The 23,574-nt window shown below is 35.1% G+C and overlaps 1 protein-coding gene across 3 annotated transcripts in view; it reads right to left on the bottom strand.

The window, feature by feature from the left end:
• The window catches only part of EXOC2 (exocyst complex component 2), a 125,595-nt gene that overhangs the window by 64,151 nt on the left and 37,870 nt on the right, over positions 1–23,574 (bottom strand). For all 3 annotated transcript variants that reach the window (XM_032689453.1, XM_032689461.1, XM_032689469.1), the window contains 5 exons: positions 17,674–17,754; positions 13,655–13,800; positions 13,476–13,557; positions 12,870–12,972; positions 9,738–9,856 (listed from right to left, as the gene is read on the bottom strand). In XM_032689453.1, the coding sequence (XP_032545344.1) occupies positions 9,738–9,856; positions 12,870–12,972; positions 13,476–13,557; positions 13,655–13,800; positions 17,674–17,754 (531 nt within the window). The remainder of the gene's footprint in view (positions 1–9,737; positions 9,857–12,869; positions 12,973–13,475; positions 13,558–13,654; positions 13,801–17,673; positions 17,755–23,574) is intronic.

The following is a 23,574-nucleotide window of genomic DNA, read 5'->3' as shown; positions in this document are numbered from 1 at the left end:
GTAATTGACACCCATGAAAACAATCCAGCAACCTTACAGAATGAAGTAAAATCAAACCAACTTGATTCCTTTCCAGAGTAAAAACCCCACACATTCAATATCTTATAGAAATCCTACACAGAATAAAAAGAAAATTGTAGAAGACCCTCAGAAATTCAGTGTCTCTCATAGTTCATGGGCTTCCAAGAGCATTTGACTGAGATTCAACATATCCACATTTTATTTGGGGGATGGGGGGGGAGAAAGCATGCCAAGAAGACCAAGTCAGAATTGTCACAGGCATTGCTATTTAAAACATACATTATAAAAAACCCCAAACAAACAACAACAAAAACAAATAAAGAGTATAGCAATGTTATTTTCACAAAAATTACAACAAAAAAAAAATCCCCCTTAATCTCTCTGCATAGAATTTAAGTTCTCAGCTTTCAGACATCTTGTTAATATGAGGAATGTCTTGTAAACAGATGGTCTCTAAAAATGACAGTGCCAATTAAAACTCAGAATTAAGAAAAACAGACACACTTACCAAAACATCTTAATAAGAATTAGTTCAATTAAAACCATTTGCTCAAGGTATGTGAAAACTTGAAAATTCTGTACTGCTGCTGATACACTAACCCCATGCAGCCCAAATGGTTTATGTATTCACCAGTAACAGAAAACATGTAAAGAACACTTTTCTTGTTCCACCAGAAAAACCACATCATCAGTTTGCAGGCGTACCAGGAAAAGAAAGTTTAACATGAACTAATTTCTTAATTGGTTGTCTAGCATTACAAGCAAGTACAACACAGCAGCAGGGAACTACAACAGCTCTTATACCCTCAGGACTAATAAACATCTGGACTACATTAGCGAAGCTGATCTTGCTTTCACCCTACCAGAAGATAGCGCTTAAAGACTGCACACCAATGCATAAATCTTGTACAAAAAGTAAGAGTTAACTTACAAACAATTTTTCTTCTATCCCAACTTGTTCCCTCTCTGGAGCCAGCAGCTTAAATTTAGCAGCATAATGTAATACAATGAATTAACAGTAGTAGGGACTGTAGACAATAATATTTATAAACCTAAATAAACTAACCAAATAGTAATTTACTGCCCATTCACTATTTGATTTGTGTACTATTTTTACATTCCTAGATCCTGAATATAGGACAGCAACAATCTACAGTTTCAAGAAATTAACTTTTTACTGTGCTAAAAGGTTTTAAGAAGTATAAACAGCATGAACAATGTATTCCTGGTAGATCTCTACTTTTAAATAATACACTGCATCTTTGAAGTTACAAAAGTAATTTTTTCCAAAATACAGCATCTACATGGAGTGTATATGTCAGTGACTCCAGTGCCAAGTATATATTTAACCAAGGAAACACAGGAAAAATAAATGTACTACATTTTCTTCTTCTACCGAACAGTCATCACAAACCGTAAGTATAATTAATGCCTTATTACATTTAAAACTGTACATTCACAAGAAGATCAAATACGAAATTTTAAGGAGCTTAATACTGCCTTAATTTTTTTTTTTTTTGAAAAAAGTACTTTACTGGTTTCCAACTTTTTGTACAGGTATTTTGAAAGTGCACATTCAGATACTGTGTGAAATAAAAATATTTCAGGAGTTTTGTTCACATCTTCTGTTCTAGCGCAGTAAGATCTCACCAAAATAAGGATCTAGAGAACACAAAAAAAGCACAATTCTTTTTGATGTTATTTACCTAATTTGTGTTTTTGTTTTCTATAAATCAAAAGTCACCTGTGCTGACTCCTAATTGCAGGCTTATCAGTACTGGAGTTACTAGAGGGTTCTACTGTTCCTACAGTACCTATAGCTCATGTACAAACCTTGACACCACTTTCTGGAATGCTACCTGCATGCTCTTTGCATGCAGCTGTTACAACCTCCATTAAAAAGATGACTAACATGAAATTTGCCTAAAATAAATTTTTCCATGATACGCAAACCAGTCAATGACATAAACTTTTAAAAGCTGCTGTATTTTCATATTGCTTAACTATTATTAAACTGAGAATAAAAATTGTTCTGCAATATCTGATGCTCCACAACTCTGCCTGGTTTTTTTTCCCCTTGCAGTCTGGCAGGTGGAGGTTTTTCTCGTTGGGGTCACACACCTCTTGAATCCCTTCTGTAACCCACCTCAGCCACTCTGCAATTCTGCCACTCCAGTGCATAATTACGTGACATTCAGTAAAGCTTTTTACAAAAGCTGTTGGTGATCAGGGGATAATATAGTGCCAGTACTTTATGAAGTGACAAAGAAAATTTGTTAACAAGTGCCCAACCTTAGGCTAAATGATTTTTCAATGAGATTTTCCATGGTAAGTCAAACATTTGTCATTACACAGACTTGCTCATATACAGCATATATATGAGCAATATCAAATTGAAAAAAAAAAAAGACCCTACAGATGTGCAACCAGGTGAATGCAGTTACTGTATTTTCTCATCCATTATGTATCTTACAGTGAATTTTCTCACAGGCTACAATAGTGAGGGAAGGCTGATCTATAGCCTCCGGACTCTCTGAAGGGCGGCAGACTTCCTTACCAGCCTTAAACACCTTTGAACATTTTTTCCTGTGCACAGCGGGCCCTTGTCCTGTGCTACAGCCTGACCACCCACTGTTGCTTGCTGACCAAACACACAGTGCCTGGAGCCTGCACCGACACAACCAGGATAAGATTCCTTTCAAGGACACCGCATCGAGCATTTCAATTTGTCTAGGCAAGAAATTAGGCAAGCAGGAGAAATTACTGAAAAATTAACCTGCTCAACAGATGAATGACTGCATTTTATTCTTTTTCTTGAGTACTTTTTCTTTCTAACGTTACATTTTATAGGGATTTGACACTTCTAAGAGATCAAAAAGAAAATGGGTTGTTTTTCTAAAAAAAAAGACACGAGTGCAGAAGATTAAAATTGAGGCACACAAAATATGTTTTTGGAATACATTTAAAAATTGATGCTTTTTTAAAACCTTGAGGCTAGTCTTCATTATAGAAAACATATTTACAATGAAACTGTTTTCCAGTTTACCACAAAAAGGGTAATTGGGCACATCCATCCTAGTGGTGTTCTAAGTATTTAACAGCCTAAGGATAAGTCTTATTGTCTGTCCTTCAGGCCAAAAAATACTGAAGCAAGAGCCAAACACTTCAAGTTTAGCACATAAATAAAAATTATGTCATTTTACTAGCACTAGCTCCAGCGGACATTAAAATCATCAGCACCTTTCACGACAACTCACTTCAACTTAATTGCCCAAATAAGGACTTAAAAGCCTAGAGTGGACATAAAAGTAAAATTCTGGCCACTGAAGAGCTTCACTTTACCTTCAGAAGATAAGAAGAGTTTCAGTTTATGTTCAGTAATACTAATCTTTTAAATTTTGATTGTAAGCTACCTGTGCTGGTTTTTAATCACAGTATTTAATGTCTTTATAATACTTAAGTATTATTTAAAACAATATATAAAATAAGAATGCCCCCTGCACTACTGAAGAAGCCAGCTTCTACTAAAATTTCTAAATAGCACTAAAGTTACAAATACGGGTGGTAAAAGAGGAAAATGATTCCACTGTTAATTTTTGCATTGATCAATTTTTATTCTCTCTCTCTCTCTTTTTTTTTTTTTAATTAATAACCCATTAAGGGTTTGCTTGACATCTGCTGTCAAAAGGGTATTTCTGCTATGGACAGGGGATGTGGTTTAGACATGAAATGGCTCCCAGCTGCAAGAATTCTTCTTCCAGATGTACAGTAAGCAAAGGCAATGGAAGAGAACCAGCTGCTAGGATAACAAATTGAAAAGGCCCTTTTGACACAAGCCTTGCTGGTCTGTCTGATCTAACAAAGATGGATCATTCATTGCAAGGTGAATAGAATCTCAGTGTGGCACAGAAGAAAGAGCAACATGGTTTAAGCATACATTTATCTCCTTCACACTACGTACAGCTGCTGCTACTCTGGCACAGAAAAACCCTGCATAGTTTTTTACAATATCTGGAGAGCTGTGCATCATACTCAGCTCTGCAAAAACAGTTCTTTTTTCCAGCAATAAGAACTGAAAAGCAAATAAAAATCACAGTGACTGAACTAGCATATTCCTGTTTGGAAAGCTGGCTTCATTTTGGGAACTTTAATAGGTTGAATATTTTGCAACCCAAAAGGTAGCAGAAAGATCACACCACAACCATATCAGTCTTTTCATTTACAGTTTTAGTTTCTAATGGGTATTAACAGGTAGCTTATTTGCAACACCATTACATGGTACCTTAGAAAGACCTGTGTCACAGATTTAGGTCACTGAAAGAATTACCATCAAAGGTATTGGCAAAAGTCGTTTTAATATGAATTTGTAAAAGTGTGACCTAAAGTTTGCAACAACCTGTTAGGAAATGAAGGCTTTCTCAGCCAGTTTGATGAAAACTGGATGGGAATCCTCATCCATTTTAGTTCAAAGGATCATGAAACCTACTAAGCCACTAAAGTCTAAGCAAACAACCACTGGCCACACAGAAAACAGGCTTAACTTCCATAGCTTGTATCCCTGATACTCACATTAAGAATTCCATTGCTTAACTCATTTTGGCTATCTGCCCAGTACCCCAGGCAAATTTTAAACTAAACCTCATTTATTTACATTTATTTTCATGTCATTTTACGTCATTATATTCTGCATGTTTCCTGCACTCAAACAAGTCAGTCTGGGAAGCATAAACCATAGTGAAAAACTACAATTATGCCCTAATGATAGAGGAATTGCAAAATAAAGTTAAAAATTACAAATATGTAAAATCTTAATTGAAGGAAGCCATTTAGTATCCAGGTACCAGACTTAGAAGTCCCTAGACTCCCACAAATCATAAGTTTAAAGTTCAGAAGCAGCAATTCAGACTTTAGTCAATACAAGGCATAAAATACTAGCATACAATTCAGTTTATAATTCAAATATCTCTTATTAGAGATTTAATAAGTACTGTTTTGAGTGAACATATGCTCTTCTCTGTTAACTTAATATTCACGGCCTGAAAAAATGCTCTTTTTCCAGTCTATTCAGTCTCAAGCATCTCCTTCTCTCTAACATATCTACATACTAAGTAACTGCAGCAATCTCTATTTACCTACTTCAGGTCCTTCCAGGGGATAAAACCAGCAGGATGTGACCGGATTCATAAAAGGAATTAATCTATGCTTCAGGAAATAACTTCATAAAACACAATAAAAAAAGCACAACTGTCTATTCAATGAGTAAGGCAGATTAACTTTTTAAGTTTTTTATTTAATGTAACAAACCTACATATTTACATCAGCAGACCTAGAGCTCCAGTTAGTTGCACATGGGTCCCATATCTACAGCTGCACCTTTAATGGAAGAATCTGACCACCAGAGAAGCAGGAGAGTGGCTTAATATAAGGAGAGGAGCATGGGAGCTTTATGATTTACCTTGTACTGCCTCATGCTTTTACCGACTTTGGCTATGCTATTTGGTCTCTTTGTCCTGGCTACTCATGCTTCAGAGCAGGAGAAATTTTGATCTGCTGTCATATCTGCATTTTCACTTACTCCTTAAAACCCGTGGGCTTGGATTCAAACAGTTTCACATAATATGAACATCATCTGCCTGTACTTTTTTACCTCATAATTGAGGAAGGTCTGCTATGGCTACAGGGAGCAAGAAATAGATAGGCCAAAGGCAACAATGGGTGAGTAACAACAGCCACATCTTAGCACATAACGAAATGTTAACCTACATAATGCAAGACTAATCAGCAAACCAACAGGGTTGTTTAGACTGAGGGGAAACAGTATGTTCACATGCATACAGAGTTATTCCTCAAGAGAAACAACAGACTCCAAAGCACTGCTGTAAAGTACATCACACACAGGACTTGAGAGAATCCCCCATCCTACTTGTAGACACAGAAATAAATGCAGCCAATTAACTAATGATCAGATTACTGTATCTATTATGATTAATAAATGTCTATTAAAATCAAAGGAAAGATCCAATTGAATAATTTGCTGTTGGTAGTTGTCAGCTTTTTAAGTCACACTGCCAAATTATTTGACAAAGCTTGGCACAGTTTGATATACCCTTTCAGTTTTTGGAAATAGTATTAACACAAGTGGGATTAACTGAAAACAGACAGTATTTGAAACATGCAAGACTTCTGCTAATCCCTGAAAAAAATTCTGAAAGAGAACTCCAGGATCATTACAGCTCTGTGAGCTTGCCACAGTTCCTTCTTTCAGGTTCCATCAGAGATTGTACTATGTTATGGCATCATGATACTTTGTATTTTGAGGACATCATTACAACTGCTGAGTATTTATACAAAATGGAATTAATCTCTAGTAAAATCCAAGCACAGAGGTTAGTTTTTTTAAAAAACTTTTCATGTTATAGTACTACTGAGATCGAAGGATTCACACACTTAGATGAAAAATAGATATAAATCCAAACCAAACATTTATTTAAATACATCTCTAATACACAATTTTCTGATAGCTCCTTCCAGCAGCATCTAAATTAGCTCACTCTTCTCCTTCAACCAGGACACCCTTGAAAGTGCAACTATTAATAAGAGGACAAATATTAGATGAAGATCCCACAGAGGATATAGAAAACTAGATTTAACTCTTGTCAATATTGGGGATTTTTCCTGACTGCCATGACTATTGGCCTGGATGAGATGATATGTCACCAAATCTCTTACAGAAGATAGGAGAAGATGCTATTTCTGTATAAGAAAACAAAATTATTTCAATTGTGATGACTAATGAATGAGTCAGCCTTCTAGTTATGCGGAGACAACTGGAACAATTCTGTCCCACAGAATACACTGTTGGCTTATCATATTACTGACTAAATTTGGAGTACATTCTCCTCAGAATTCACTTAGGATTGTTTTTTAGCTTGTTTATAAAATAATCTCAAACTTAACCTCTCCTTCCTGAACACATCATGGCCAGCAAATAAATTCTTTAGAGAATATTTACTATTTGACAATCAGCTACAAAGATCCTGTCCAGAATGCCTAACGGTTTTCAAAAAATAAAAAAAACCAAAACCCACAACTAATCCAGGTAAGAAAAAGCAAGAAACTCTTGTCTAATTCCAAATGCACTTCAAGTAGTAAAATTCATGTGTAGTGACTCAAAGCACAGCTCTGTTTGAAACCTAATAAAATAGCAGCAAAATGCTTTGGCACGAGCTCAGTTGAAAGCTGAAAAATTGTGCACAAATGCAAAAATGGATACAATCTGCTACTGAGGTTTAAGTTTACTACGCTGAAAAGTTTTGATTTAGGCAATTTGAACGCATAGATTCAGTTGGCAGAAGAACTAAGTTAAGAATAGCCAGAAATAGTTGGTATGCTCAAGGTGGAACTATAATCGCTGTCTGCTTATTCCAGCATATGCAATATGAAGACTGCCATCTGTTAGAAACCATTTTCATTACCCCTGTCGAAAAGGGAAACCAAGAAAAAAATTTAATGCCCTTCTCATTGGAGAATCAGCTTTATGACTCACCTCTTCCTTCAAATGCTTGATATAAAAAAAAAAAAAAAAAATCTTTTTAGGAAGTTGGTGTTAAGTGGAGGAATTAAATGTTTTAAAATTAATTAATATTTTCTCTTAAAAAGAGCCTATGAATTTATGAACATATAAATAACATTTGTGACTTGTTGAAATTGATTATATGCCCCAAAGTCTTGCATAACCAAATTGATATCCATGAATAAAACCCCACACTTTTCCTGTTTGAGAAGTATACATCTGTTAAAGTAGATTAAAATACATTCCATGTCTCTGATCACAATCAGCATTGTTCTACTTGGCAGTCAAAACCAATCTTTCTGAGTTTTCTTTTTTCCATCTCCCATCTCATGTATGCCAAAATTAAACATCTATGGAAAGGAAAAATCAAGCTTAGCAACTTTCCTTTGTCCTTCTAGATACTAAGTGAGAAGTTAAATCAACTAAGATTGATTCCTGAGAATTTTAAAATCTGTACAAAACCCTACAATCAATAAGGACCACATAGAAGGCTGGAAGAAAACTACTGAAAGTTGATGAACTTTTTAATAAAGTCATATTAGCATTTCTTTCATACATGTCTAAAATACTATTGATACATGCATTTACTGGGCATTCAAGTTTTTTAAATTCCTTCTTTTGTGAGCCAAACAAAGCTGCTAACATAATAGCCCCTTTGAAAGTAAGGCTGAGGTAAGCAGATTTGTTGCAAGAAAAATACCAAAAAGGCTGAGATTTTTCAAGATAAATCTAGGAATTTACACGTTTTCCACTCATTCACTGGAGCCCGTATATCAAAATTATATAGACTACCAAAACAAAGGTCTCGAGCACTAAGTACCTTCATGTCCCTATTTCTCTAGCTAAGAAGCTGAGAGATGCCTATACAACAATTTGCAAGTAAGAGGAGAAAACTTAGAATTCTTAAACATGGCTGCTTTTTGCTCCTGATAACTGTATCTTGTGAGGGTGGTGGTGGTGCCTCAGGGTTTTGATGAGGAGAGAAGACAGGGAGGTCTGAATTCTGAATTTTGACTGAGAGGCCAGGAAAACAATTTGGTATTCCAGCTGGTTCCACTGCACTTCACACCGTGTAATGGAACAAAGACAGCCTGTGCACACTTTTAAGCTCAAACTTACTGATGTTGCTGTCATATGCGATGCACCCTGTGAACTCTATACCTAATGTCACAACCTGTGATGGAGTTCAAGCCTCCTGCAGCAATTTTACAGCACATTTCTGCTGCAGCTCCAAATCAGTAAAATTTTTGTGGTTTCTGAGAATAAAACACCTTATTTGGTTTGGGATATGCATGTACTAACACTGTATGTGGGAGTTACCTATAAGCCAAGGGACGCCAGATTCCAATATGCCTATTCATTTCAGAACTAGCAGCAAATTCTGTAAGACTTCTTGAGAAACAAGGCACTGCTTCTTATTTTCTAACTTGAAAATCCAATTTTCAGATTTTACTACAGATATGTCAGGTCAACAGCCTTACACCTATTCTCTTTTGTATATATGCTAATGTTAACTTGTAGCTAAGTTGCTGCCATACCCGAAAGCAATACCTACTTTGAGAAGCAATGCTGGCAAAGACATGACTATGTACTCATACTGGTCTTAACATAACATTGTCTAAATATCCCATTTGTCCAGCTCACAGATCTGTGCCCAAACACTGTAACCTGAATTTTGAAACTGCACACAAAGAACAAGAGAACACCATATCATCATTCATAGCATATCAAGAAATGACACATTATTCCACTAGGCCCCAATTTCCTGTGTACCTATTTACTAACAGCATGTGTTGTGACAAAGAAACCTAACTGGTAGATTCAGAGAACAATCCAAACTTCATGTGACCTCAAAGAAATATTTCAAGAGGACAGTAAACTACAGATAAATGATTGAAATTTAATGTTTTTCCCACGTAGAAAGCTTAGAAGTTATAAGTCAAACAAAAAGAAAACTCCAACTGCTGTTCTGTTTTTATAATAGAATAAAGAAAAAATACAAGTCAGCATCCAACTTCGTAGAAAACTATCAAAATTGACGGGGAAAAAACCAAATATCATCTGTACTTGTCAAATAAAAGGCAATGCCAAAGTCCTAAATGTCAAATAGATATATATATTTAAAATAAAAATGTGTCCTTGCCTTTTTGTTCTTTAACATAGCTCTCCTTACAGTTGTGCATGAGCTGCAGAATCCACTGATGTTGAGCACCAATGCACTGCCAAGCCGGGTCCCCAGGCGCATGAAGATCAGAAAGATATCTGTAAAACCCAGTCCAAAAATCACAGCTCTGACTTAACACACTGAAGGCCTCATTAAAATAGACCTAAGACGTACTAAGAAATATTTTTTTTTCTACATAATTTTAAAAATTCAAGAACAGGTGTTAAGATGTGCTCATACCCACTGCATTCTCCCTTCCTCATTTAGTGAGGCAAAATTCCACCAAAAAAACCTTACAGAAATAAACAAAACCATATATTGTTAATATCATATTAATATGCATTTTCAGTTGTGCCTCGAGTAAAGTATATGGGAAACCAAACTATTTATCTGTAAGGTTGCAGTTTAGTGTTTCATATTTCACTTGGAACCAGTGATGACATTTCAAGCACATAAAATATCGTATTTTGCTTCCTACTGTATATGTTCTGATTGTATCATCATGCAATCTTAACAAGTAATTACAGAAAGAATTAATTTCTGGCAGGTCATTAATTTTAGCACATGCATGCAACAAACAAATGTAACCCGAGCTCCTGGGTTAGCTTTTTTTGTTTGTTTTGGTCTGGTGTTTTTATGTACACACACGGTCTGAAAAAAAGAGGAGGGGGTAGAGATTACAAAAAGCATTGGAGCTTCTAATTTGCAGAAGCAAAACACCATCTGTCTTTAGGGAGAGAGGAGTATTAGAAGTCAGCTGCTGTGGTTTCAAAGAGAACACCGAAGGAATATAGTCTTAATGTATAGCATTTGAGACTATCTAACAACAGTACTTTCAAAAACAGATGTAGCTGCTCTACTATTTAAGGCATTCCATTATATTCTGCATTAATGAGATGCAGGACAGATTAAAAAAATTCAAGAAGTTTAAGGTGAAGTATACTGATATATTACCTCAAGCAGTGCCAGGAATGTTTTACTCCCTCACAAAAGCTGTATTACTACAATAATACCTAATGTTAATTATGACTGCGTTGCAAAATTCTGTCTTTGACAACTGTCTGCAGTGCTTGAACAAAAAATAAACTGTCAAAGTAGGATTGGTTGGATGGATGAGAAAATTACACAACTAACCATTCTGACAGGGTGACATTTATCGATTATGAGCTCAAGTCCTTCGTCAATGTTAAGAGGGACTTCAGTCTTCTCTTAGGCCCCAAATAAAATAAAAAAATTATCACTGGTCTTGAAAGAAATATACCTACTTGGCTGTTAAGTGCTATGGTAAACTATTCCTGGACCGTATAAAATAATTAACAATGTAAATACCATAAGACAATGAGAGAAAAACATGAACTGAAGCTTAATTATAAACACTGAATATCTGAGGGAGAAAAATCACAGTATTTCAGGTCTTGCTCAGCCTTAGACTTCAGAGACATACAAAACAAATGTATCAAGGCAGAAAAAACATCATAAAAACAGCAGGGTTAATCAAAACAATTTTAAAATTAGGATTTTGTTAATTTCCTTTTAGCTGAAGTGCTCTGAAGAAAACTTATTTCACACCCTGCCTCCAGAAAATTTACACTAGTATAGCCACCTTAGCATATCTAGAGTAGTGAAACTAATTTAATCATTTTGTAGGCTGGGATTCTGTCAATTTATTAGAACTAAATTATTCCACATTTGTTCACTCCCTGCTCTCCCTCATTATATTGTTCTACGTGTGGAATACATTTGGTAGTTACATTAACACAGTCTATTTTAATGTAGACTGGGATGCTTTTAAAGATTCAATACTTCAAGGTAAGGGGCTAGCAAAAAACTAAAAAGCAACCAACCCAAAAACTAAATGCACCACAAACCCAATCAAGAAACAAAAAAACCTCCAACCAACAACAAAAAAAACCACCAAACAAAATCCAACTAGAATCAGCCACATGTACAACTACGATTCTTTCAAAGAATCCTTAGAAAAGGTAAAAATGGCTTAGATAAAGCAATTGCTCTTTATACTTTTCAAGACTGACAGAGAAAGGAAATAGCAGTGACTTCTTCACAGACAGAAAATGCTTAACTATTCATCTCAAAACACAATTCCAATAAACAGGTAGTATTTATAAAGTATGCAAAAGCATGAGAAGCACTCTAGATAAATGCACACAGGTCACTGTACTCAAACTCACACAACATAAAGGGACCTAAGATACCAACACCGCACTTGGTCCTATGGGACTGGGCCTGGTGTGCACACAAAACATTGAAGACCTCGTTCAAGTGTCAGAATTTTACAAATGCTTCCCACAAAGCACATTTAGTCCACATCTTTTAAGGTAACTGAAAAAAGCAGTGAAGTTGTCAAGACACACTAGGAGCCCTAGCAGCATCCATGCCTCAAAAGCTTTCTAAATAAAGCCATCAGATGTTTCAGAGCACTCTAAAGTTTGGCACCAAGCACCATAAGATTTACGTCTACCAGCAGAAGGTCCGTCCAACTTGTCTCAGTATCCCTACAAGACACTTTGATATCAGCTTTGTGTACTCTGTATTTGTGAAAAACGGAAAATCTAGAAATGTTAATGAAAACTGGGGAACCAGTTCATGTTCATGAAATATTAAGTAACTTCACTATTTAGCCTGAGCAGTAAAAGAGCCAAATTCAAATGGCAGTCTGGATTAAAATCTCCCTGTTATCTGACTCAGGATGATTCCATTTCAACACCAGCCAAGCTAAAGTGTAAGAAAAATAAATAAGGAATCTATTTTGAGGTATGCAAACTGCAAGTAATCATTTCAAACACAGTTTGCAATATGATGCTTTAGAGAAAGCAACAGAATCTAAACATGCCTTAAAGATTTAAAAAAAATTAAATTCAAAACTCAATTATGCTTCATTATTCTCATTCAAGAACTGGTTTTCAGTCATTCAGTAAAAAAGTAACATTCCATTGCTATTGTTTATATAATCATAAAATCTCAAAATACTCTACTTACAGCTTTAAAATCAGTATTTAAACCACAGTAAAACTACTCACTAACATATTTAGGAAACATTTAAATACACATCTAACACCATATGGCTGATGAAGGCACCAGTCAAATGATTACCTTATATAACGTTTCTGATCATGTAATGTTGATGGAGTTTCAAGCAGCTTATCCAACAAAAGTTCTCGTAAAGCTTCAATTCTGGTTTCAACTTCTGCATAATCTAGGAGTAGGGAGTAGGAAAAAACCCAATGAGTCCTTCAGCAGGGCTATGAACTCAAAATTACATTATTTTCATAGGATATCAGACACTTCTGGAGTTAACGTGGAAATCAATATAACTCATTTTATAATAACAAGCCACATCCGAAAACTTTGTACATGACAGTCCTACAAAAACCAGAGAATTAGACTTTCAAGTCTTTCAACAATATGCCAGTGAGAGATACCCAAAGTCACATTTTAATTACTGTACATTTTTTATGTCCAGTAATACCAAGCCTGAACAAATAAATGAAATTGGCTGTGATTTCATGTTGTGGGATATACAACTCACTCAGAATACTTGCCAGAAATACTGTGTAAATGGTTCCTATAAATCCATAATTTGTATGGATAGAAATTCATATCAAATCCACATAAAGCTCTTTAGTCTACTATGTGCTTTTTAGCCTATAAGTTAAAAAAAGCCACCAAACCCATTAAATAACAGAGTGCATATCTTACATTTTTTGAATACTTGAACCTCTGTCTTTCCAAAGAGGGACTTGGCTTTTTCATAGTCATTAATAACCACATCATAATCGCCCTTAAAAACAAAACCAAGAATTTATATTTGTCAAGAAAAAGACTAAATTCAACAGACTCCTTTCAGCAAATAGAAAATTATTTTTAAAGGATTATACCTTCTGGATATTTCTTTCAATATTTAAGGGAAGATTGAAAAGAAATTTAAAACGCTGAAGAACATTAAGTGCGTTTCTCGTTGAATCAGCTTTGTCCTTGCGACCCAGCACTTCTTGAAATAAGGTATCTGCTGTGTTACTGGCTCCTATTTCAAAAAGGATGACAATAAGAGAAAGTAGAGTAAGTAATCAGTTGAAATCACGAACAGATTTTCTTCGTTTTAATGAGTTATTCAAGTTTTTTAGAGCAAATGAGTAATTATTGCTGATTTTCATACTTTTTTGTTTAACTGTGTTAACATTTTACAACTGCTGAAATACTATTTCAAAGGGAACCACTTAGCATTTTAATGTGGTAAGACCCCTGTGCAATTAAAAACAATCACTCTTTCCTATTTCAAATGCTTAGCTTTTGCTGCAGATATTTTATAGTTTGCTTTGGCTCCAGATGTACATTTTACAACCAAATTATGCATCTCAGGATATGGAAAAAGCATTAGAAAGTTTTATTTTTTAAAAAAATATAATTCAATTATGATATTAACCATCATAGCTTTAAAAGCTATGACCAGGTTTTGCAAATAATTTTTCTGTGTTTTCAAATGAAGTCTTAAAAATTATTAGCAATATTTGATATTTAAGTGAGTCCCTAAAAAGTAGGGACTTAAGAGTCCCTTAAGATAAGGACAGTGTCATGGCTGAAAAATGTCTAAGTAGCCGGTCACTGTAACAGAATTGCCTTCGCACTGCATTGAAAGTCTTACTGGCTTCATTACACACAAGATCAAGCCTTGCTCAACAATTTAATGCATTTAAGTCTCTATACTATCTGCAGATACTCTTCAATAAATACCTTAAATATAGCCCTAAAACCTTTTCTATCCAAACTAGAAAGCATTCTATTTTCTAATGGAGATTATTTTCTAACACAGAATAATAAAATTACATTTACGGTAGAGAAGATTTTCATCGCATGTGAATATTTGCATTTTTCAACTTGTGACTTACTTTTAATTAACCAAAAAAAAAACAAAAACAAAAGTGGAACTGTTTTAGCCTTTTTGATCGTTGCATGCAGAAGTTTCTACATTATCTGGTCTAGTGACTATACTTTAAGCAAAGATGAAAAAAATTACATCAGTCTCACTGGGTGGCTTGCATGCCATTTTCTCTAGTCAACACTGTGGGTGGCCCGCTCATGTTAAAAGTAGTCTTTGTAAAATAATTGTTATATCTAAATAATGTTTAAACTTTGTTGAAATTTTGAAGCCTTGATGTAAAAAAAGTTTTGTCAGGACAGCTATTTCTACTGCATACTATTCAGTATGCACTTTAATCCATTAAGGAGAAATGCACAATGAAAACAGCTAGCTGGACATTTAAATACAGACCACTGGTAAAGTATGATTTTTCTCAAGGTTATAAGAAATGCTTGTTTTGTAAGTCCTTCCAGTAAGTTAACATTTGCTTTGTCTGAATTCATATGTTTCTTGTGCTTTCTTTTAACAACCCAGAAGCAATGTACTGTATCTGAGAAATGAAGTTATATTCAAAAAGTTGTTGGTTTGGTTTTTTTGTAAAAATTCAATGCAAATCTCTTAAAAAGGTATTTGACAACTGCAGGAAAAGCACAGTGATTTCTATCTTCATCTCTTTGTGTATTACTTTGCTGTACAAATCCTTAATTCAGGTAAATGATTTTACTTTTTTTTTTCCTAATGGTACTTTTTCTGTTTTACAAAGAAATCGAAATATACCAAATTACCTACTAATGTCTTAATGAAATTTCAATACTTCATGCAAGTCTATCTTTTTAGAATTAAAATATTGTAAAATTTCTTCCCTCCTCATCCCTCCAAATCCTTTCAACATTAACAATCTTTATCTCTTGATTACTGATGAACAATCTAAACCTAAACAACCCATGGACAAAGTTCTAAGTCTTATATTGACTAACTATGTTTTCAAAACAAATGATTCATTTACAGTGCATGAATATTTTACTTCAAAATAAATCTCTAGTTATCCAACAGTGTCTGTCACAGAGCCTGACAAAAGCATCACATAATGAAATTTGATTGACCTCCTTTAATGTGCAATTCTTCATTAAATTCATTATAGGACACCATATGTTTTAAATAACATATATTTAACAGCTTGTTTAGCAATTAAATTTTGCAAAAACTCCAAACATTTATAATTCCACCTATAACACCAAACTGTGTTTCTACTACCCCATGCCATTTCAGTTCAATAATTTGGCACCCTCTTAACATACATTCAGATGGTGTGGAAAACATCCTTATTTTTAGGAGTTTGTAACCAAGCTCACACAACACCAAATGTCTCCCCAAACATGCACCTATAGTCCATAAAATGTAAAATTTGACTAAAGAATTGAAGTCATGTTTGAAAGCAGGCCCTGTTACTCATGGATTATGGGAGCTTTTCAATGGTCAGACAAGAAACAAAGCTTTGATCCCAAACTACTTTGCATAATGTTATTTACTCTTTTTAAATCCTTGTATTCCTACTTCCCTGCCTCCCACCCATCATGACTTGCAAAGTATCATGAGGAAAAGCAGCCAATTCTTTTCATAGCAGAGCCAAACTTAAAAACACTCTGAAGTGTCTGGCACAAGTTCCTCTACAGATCCAGCTTGAAATACAGTCTGCATTGTCTACATACGGAGTTCAGCCACCATTTATCAAATGAAACAGTAATTATACATTGCAGGTAAATTTGTCTCATATTAGTGTATATAGGAAAAGATCACAAACCAACATTTTTGTTTTTTTATTTAAAATCTTTCACACAATTTTGTGCGAGGGAGAGCGCTCTCCAAGGAATCTGTGCTTGGTGCATGACATGGCATAAATACAGAGCACTGAGAACTGCACTGGAAAATTTCAGCACATGCTTCTTACTTCTACCGTAGATGTACCAAATATCTTGCACACACAGACACACGCTACAGTCTTTATATAGTGGTGTGACATTTTTTTGTGATTTTTTTGGTAATTTTAAAAATTTTTGGTGTTTTTTTTTTTATTCCAGAAAACAAGATGAGGCAATAACAATGTTCAAACTACACCTTTACTGTGAGAATTAATGAATCTCTACTGAAACGAGCTAGAGTTGTTCACAAAAACCTCTGCTTTCTTTGTGCTCCCCACACAGACACACATACAGTCACTGCTTTCTTCACACAAGACAAGAAAAACAGTGAACTTCCATGTCACTTTCTTGATTTCATAAAACACACTCAGACTTTCCAACACTGAGTCAGCTATCTGCATGTCATTCCTGCTTATTGATACAGCACTAAGGGAAACATCCCTTCCTCTGTGAAAAAAATCACAATGAAACAAAGTAAAATTATCTTGGCAGAAGTCCCAGAATGAAAAAAAAAAAAAAAGTAACTTTTTTGATCTGATGAAACACATGCCGAACTGCAGCAAATTCAAGCCATCTCTCTCAATGCAACCTTAGAGCTAATACAGAAAAACAGAAAAGAAAGTACTGACAGCTTTTCAAGGTTTCTAGAAAGAATGCTTATGGCCAAATAGTCTAAATGCCAACACATTAAGTGAAAATGATCCTGTTAATAGACCTTGTTATTGCAAACAGCTTATATTTGGGTTTTTTTCTGCTTTTACTCGAACTTTTTACAATCCTGGTATTTAGCTCTGCTCATCCTTCTACAGTTCTGTCTATCCATAAACTTCCTCTGTTTCCTTTGTCCACTCAAAATTGAGATACCACCAAAGTTAAATGATTTAGCACGTCTTTACTTTGATATTTATTCTGTTATCACAAACACCAACAAAAGTCATGGGAAGAGCTGCTACTTATTTCAAAAGGTGTATTATCACACCATAAAACCATAGTATCAAACAGGGAAGGGCACAAGAGGCTGTACTGTTTTCTACTTTCTACCATATCCCTAAGAATATATTAAAGCTTGTTAGAAAGTCCAAAATCCATAAATAGTTGCTGCTGGAAGGACAAAACTTACTGTTCAGTACATTCTCCAGTTTTTGCGTCATGGATCCTTCTACTTTTTCCGTTCCATCTGCTTCCAGTTTTTGATGGATTGCTGGAATAAAGTGTCTAGTTAAAATGCAGAACATTTTAATAGGTGGGAATACATTACATCAAAGTGACGCTTCTAAACATTTTTAAAATTAAAAATAAAGTGTTATTTTTCTTTTTAGACATGCAAAAATACAAACATGCTTCATAGCAGCAGAGACTAGTGGAGAACAGGGCTTAGAGCCAGACGTTGCAGAATTTTAACCATTACTTTGACACAGACTTCCTGTATCATCTTGAACAAGACAGTAATGCTTAAGGAAAACAAAACCATGTGGACAGAATAATCTACTAGCAACTATAATCTAAATTAGCTATCTTGTAGTACTAATACAAATTAGTATTTTGAAAACTAGGTATCATTTAAGCACAAAATACTTTGCTTTCTAAATCACTGATCTTACCAAAAGGAAATGACCACCAATTAAAAGGGCAGAAAGAGAGTCATGGGGAATTTGGATGATCCCGAAATGATCTGCTAGAACACGCTCACTTCACTTGTTTTCATCTATAAAAAGGCACTCTCAAAACACATAATTTAAGAGTTTCTTGGAGCATTAACCATTACACAGAAACACTGATACCCTTGTTCAAAACAACATGAAAACAGAAGGGAAGTTGCTGTATTTTAAGATGCTATTTTCTCCTGTCCTAAAATGATAAAATTCCCAATTATTACTTCTTTGTGGTATTACTAATGGATGTGAAAATGCACAGTATCAGCATTAATTTGTTCTTTTATTATAATTTCTTTTTCAGGAGGGGGGAAATTTATCAGCACAACCTGATAATACTATATCACTCTGAAAATATGAACAGTGAATGCAGGGTAGGTAGTCCTTTCTTCTACTTCCCCTCTCTTACAGCCTTCCTCCCCTCTTCTTCTCTGTTCAATACAACTGATCCAAACCAGTATCCAGGGTTTTTTTTAGGTAGTATCCCTGTATATATGGAGCATATATAAAACAATTATTTAAAAATATGATTTTCCTTTAAAATTTTTAATCTGTTAACATTTGTAAAATTTGCTCTATCAAATAGCCATCAGCTCCTATTGCTTTAGATAAATTTGAGGCTTAGAAAACTCCTACTGCTTTCTGCTGGTTCTCAGTAGGATGGAGTGAAGCTAAGCTATCCTTGAAAAGAGCAATATCCAGGGCTTTGAAGAAAGCAAATAATTACATATTTTAGTTCAAAACACAAATACAGTTTTGAAACCAGTCTCCCAATTGCTCCAGCTTATCTTGCTCTGGTTTGCATTGCTGAGCAACCTGAGTCCCTCAACCGGATTCTTTTAAGATGAAACAACACTAGAAGATGCACTCCATGACTATAATGTGCTGTAAGAGGCGCCTGGAATTCAATCCACCAGGTGGTACTTGAACTACTCTCAAATACCACCCTAAACTTCACATAAAAAGCTTAGAGACACCACTGCCAACTGATTTCCCCTACAGTGCCATCCCTACATGCCCTTTCCATGTAGACGCAAATTAAGAACAAGTGAACAAGGACAGAAACCACCTTTAGTAAAGGCAGCCCTGTGGCCTCAGTCCTACAGCAAGTGGCTATTCCAAAACATGATGGCCCTTGATATTCTCCAGCCTCTATCAAAGGTGGAATTTTCACTGGGGGGATGGGGAAAATAGGTGAGGAATGGGATGAGGAATGGGAGTATGTGATTAAAAAAAAAAAAAAAAAAAAAAGAGAAAATTACATTATTCTCAAACATCTGAAGTTGACCCTTAAATCCCTTGATCCTACACAAAAAATTCCAGGAAGTCTTGCTTTCTTGAAAATGCAAGAGCAACTCGTTATTTTTGTTCTTAAAGTCATCAGAGGGGAAAAAAATAACTCTAATTTAGGACAAATGGTAAAGGTCTAGACCTACCTAAGTAACTCTGTCTACACACAATAAATTTGTTATATTTCCTTCTACATGTTAATGTGCTACTTTGTGTACTGAAGCTATTTTTACTCATAATAAACAGATTTAGCAATAGTGTATTCATTGTATTCCTAAGCTGAGTTATAAAAAAGTCTTAAGTTTTCAGAGCAAAAAATGCTATGTTTTATCGGAAAGTCTACGATTACTTTGTATGCATCAAATGATTTTTAAAAAGCTACGTGTATATTCCTTCTATGGGGACCAGACAAAAAGTCTTTGAGTTAGAAGCTTAGACAAACAAAACTGTATGGAGTCAAGAAAAATATCTGTAGACCTAATCTGGTTGGAAAGAATCTAGAGACATTTAAGTTTTTTTTTCCTCTTAGAGTACTAAAACCATCTAACAGGAGAATGATATGTTTGGGACAACCCCTGTACTCCTGCACCCACATGCTTCCTTTTGCTCGATCTAGCAATCACACAGCTGCAGGGCAGCTGTAGTGAGATGATTTGGTGGAAAACTAACTCACTGAGGAAGAAACGTTTCTTTACTGATCAGCGAGCTTGTCTAAAGCTTGCCCCAATTGCAGCACTGCAGTATAAAGGAAGAGGAAAAAAAGCACACGGCCAAGGGTAAGCAGAAAGCCAGCCTAATTCTCCTCACAGTATCCAGTACTTATGATTACCTTCAAATGCAGCTTCGTACCCTCCACTCATCACTGGCTGCAGTAAGAAGAGCAAGGAGAAAATTTTAGGTCTTTGAAGCCTTGAAGTAAAGGATGGATGGGGTTTTTTCTTGAATTGTCAGTTACCCTGGATTTACCCGACACAAACTATACAAGTTGGAAGAGCAGTTGCAAACCTAGGAGAATCTGTTCCTCATTTTTGAGGAGCAATGCTGTAAGAAGCATACAATAAATACAAATGAGGAAAGGCTAGGTCTAGGGCCAGAAAATTAACTGCATTTTGTGTCATCTTTGTCAATATATGTTCAAGTTTCCCAGTATTTAAAGGCTTTCAAACTTCACAGCTGCAGTGAGGTACTAACTAATAACAGTAAAGAGACTAAGTTCAGAGCTCACAATCTCTAAGCTGTGACTGAATACACCAGAATATGGCAAATAATAATACAGGCACTGCAGTAAAATTAACTGCAATTAATTCATTGCTACTTGTGTTGAAAACAATTTTATTGAATCTAAGGAAGGATACGGGGTTTTTTTTAGATTTATGGCAACCATAAATCTAACAAATTAAACCATATTCACCAGGTTCATGCAGCTTTTGACTTGCAAATTTTGTTCTTGATTTACTCATTAGACATTTTTAAAACATATTTCGAGATAGGCCCCAAGAGTATTGGTATTCTCCAAACTTTCTCAGCCTAACTCAGCTCAAAGCAACAGAGAAGCAAGTTTTCATCATTTTCTGATTAAAAGATGGCATTTGATACATCTGAAAAGCTTATCCATTTCCAAAGAAATGTCGTTAAAGCAAAAAGCACCTGAAATAAATCACATCCTTTTAGTCAGATGCAGAAAACAGGAGGGAAAAAAACACAAAAAGTGAAAGACCGACTCAGCAAAGTATTTCAGAAGATCTGATACAGTAATTGTCAAGAACCTGGCACCAAAGCACAGTAATGGAGGAACGAAGAACACATGTTAACATGCTGCCAGGATTCATGCTCAATGCCTTTGGAACAAAAATGCCTTTGTTTTCCTTTATTAAAAGATCAGTGATTTTTCTGTAACTTGAACAAGATGTAAGAAAGTTATTGATGAGGACAGTACCCCCTATGTAGGGTAAAAACTCTGAATGGATTCAACAGGAATGCATAGCAATATATAAAGACAGCATGCCATGAACAGAGCTCTTAATACATTACACTATCAAAACCTAAAAAAAAAAAAGTTTTCCCATGGTCCCTAGTCAGTAGTGTTAAGTTTAGTTTGGTTTGGTCATCCCTCCAGTTTTCTGAGATTTCTAGATATTTTTCCACTGGCATGGCAAACTTGGTTTTGTTTTGGTAAATATTATTAATCCAAGCAAAAATTACAAAAAAATGAAGTAAATGTCTTTAATTGTGTTTACGTGTTTTGTTTCTCTAGCATTTACTTCTTCAAGCTTGCTTACTCAACACAGTGGTAAAAATCAAAGAAAATGGACAGACTTAAGATGCTAATTTAAGGCAATTAAAGCACAGTGCTAGGAGGGGAGGTTTTATGAAAATAAGAGACCAAAACTTTTAGTCTAACAACACTGTGAGGCCTGATAACTTGTTCTCACATGGGCTTATATTTAAGCAAGTCTGATATTTCTAGGCAAACGTCTCAGAAATAGACAGGAAAACAGGGTTTATTATTCTGCCTATGGATCCACTAAAAATTCTGGGACTGGACCCATGCCTTTACCATAACACTTTAAAATTATATTCTCTTTTTTACTGACACAGTAAAACTTCCTGGATCTGTGAAAGCTGATGGTAGAAACAAAAGCAGCTTTTAAATGTTGCATGCATTTAAAAAGTGATATGGAAATCAAAACGGAACAATGTATCATGCAATTAAGCTGGTGTTATGGCTTGCAGGTTAAGTCTGGCTCAAATATAATTATAAGTAACTTTTTGACATTTGCAATCAATTGCAGCACTAGTTATTTGAAAATTTCAATTTCAAAACATATTTTCCTTCTTTTTGATGCTTTACTATTTTTCAAATGCAAACAAAAAAGTTAACTTACCTGAAAAACATAATTTCATAAAATATGACAACTACATAGTACCTATAAGCTGTCATTACTGCATCCATTTTGATAAATTCCTCTAGCAATTAGCTCTCATCTCTAAAACAATTACTGATTTCAAAGAAGATATAAGAGCAGTCAGCATAAAAGCAGGTACAAGCCTGGGCACAAAATTTTCACTACGGACTGTGACAACTCCTGCTGTTTCATGTTTTCAAGTCAGATCATCTCTTGCTTGAGACAAAAACCACTTTCTAGACAATGTCATACTAGAACCTGCATGAAAGGCTAGTTTGAGCCTTTTATCAACCAAGATCACATAACTTTTGCTCTTATAGAGTTGCATTAAAATAAAAATTGGTTTGCTACAGAAATTGATCATAGGCCTTGCATGAAAAGGAAGCACTCACCCAAGACTAAACTACCTACCACCATTTACACACTTTACTGGCACTTCTTTGGAAGGTCATCTCTCTCCCAGAATACATTCCTCATTTCAATGCCCCCCCTTGTTATCTAGTGCTGCAAGATCAGAATGTAAGTTTTCAACAGACAAACTTAATTTAATTTAGCATGCCTATTTTTTCATTGTGCATACATGAGTAGGCCTATAAATGTAAGGACAAAATATGAAGCAATGATAGTGTTTATCCTTCTCGGTCAGCACAAAGTGTAAGCATAGCACAAAGCTAACTCAAGTCTTCAGACAGGAACATCCTCTCAGAAACCTAGACAGTGAGTTGAGAGCATATCAGATACTAGTTCAAGACTACTTGGAGGCACGATCTTAATTCTTAATCTGAAATAATCTAACTTGCACCTACTGTGGGGCACATACATGCATTGGAACTGCTATTCTGAAGTGACTGATATGCTCTTAGATACATGGCTGACACATGTAGCATCTTAGTTTACCCTTGCAAGTTTGTTTCCATGGCCCTGTTCTTTCTTAACCTTTATGAATGACTATATTTAAATTTACTAGCTATAGTAGCTAGGCTGTTCTTACCCTGCAAAGACAACATTCTGTCACTTGAAGTGGGATGCGAAAGACAACATTAACAGACGTACACCACACAGAGGACAGAGAGCTATTCTAGATATTTCAAGTCAGCTGTGTAACATTTAGGTAGTAATCATATCTTTAAATTTGATTTACCCAAATCCATATGTTTAATAAAAATTCTTACT

This window comes from Chiroxiphia lanceolata, chromosome 1 (assembly GCF_009829145.1).
Source record: "Chiroxiphia lanceolata isolate bChiLan1 chromosome 1, bChiLan1.pri, whole genome shotgun sequence".
In the NCBI taxonomy this organism is placed as follows: Eukaryota; Metazoa; Chordata; class Aves; order Passeriformes; family Pipridae; genus Chiroxiphia; species Chiroxiphia lanceolata.
Note: the sequence above shows the minus strand (reverse complement) of the source record. Positions and strands in the feature narration are given on the sequence as shown.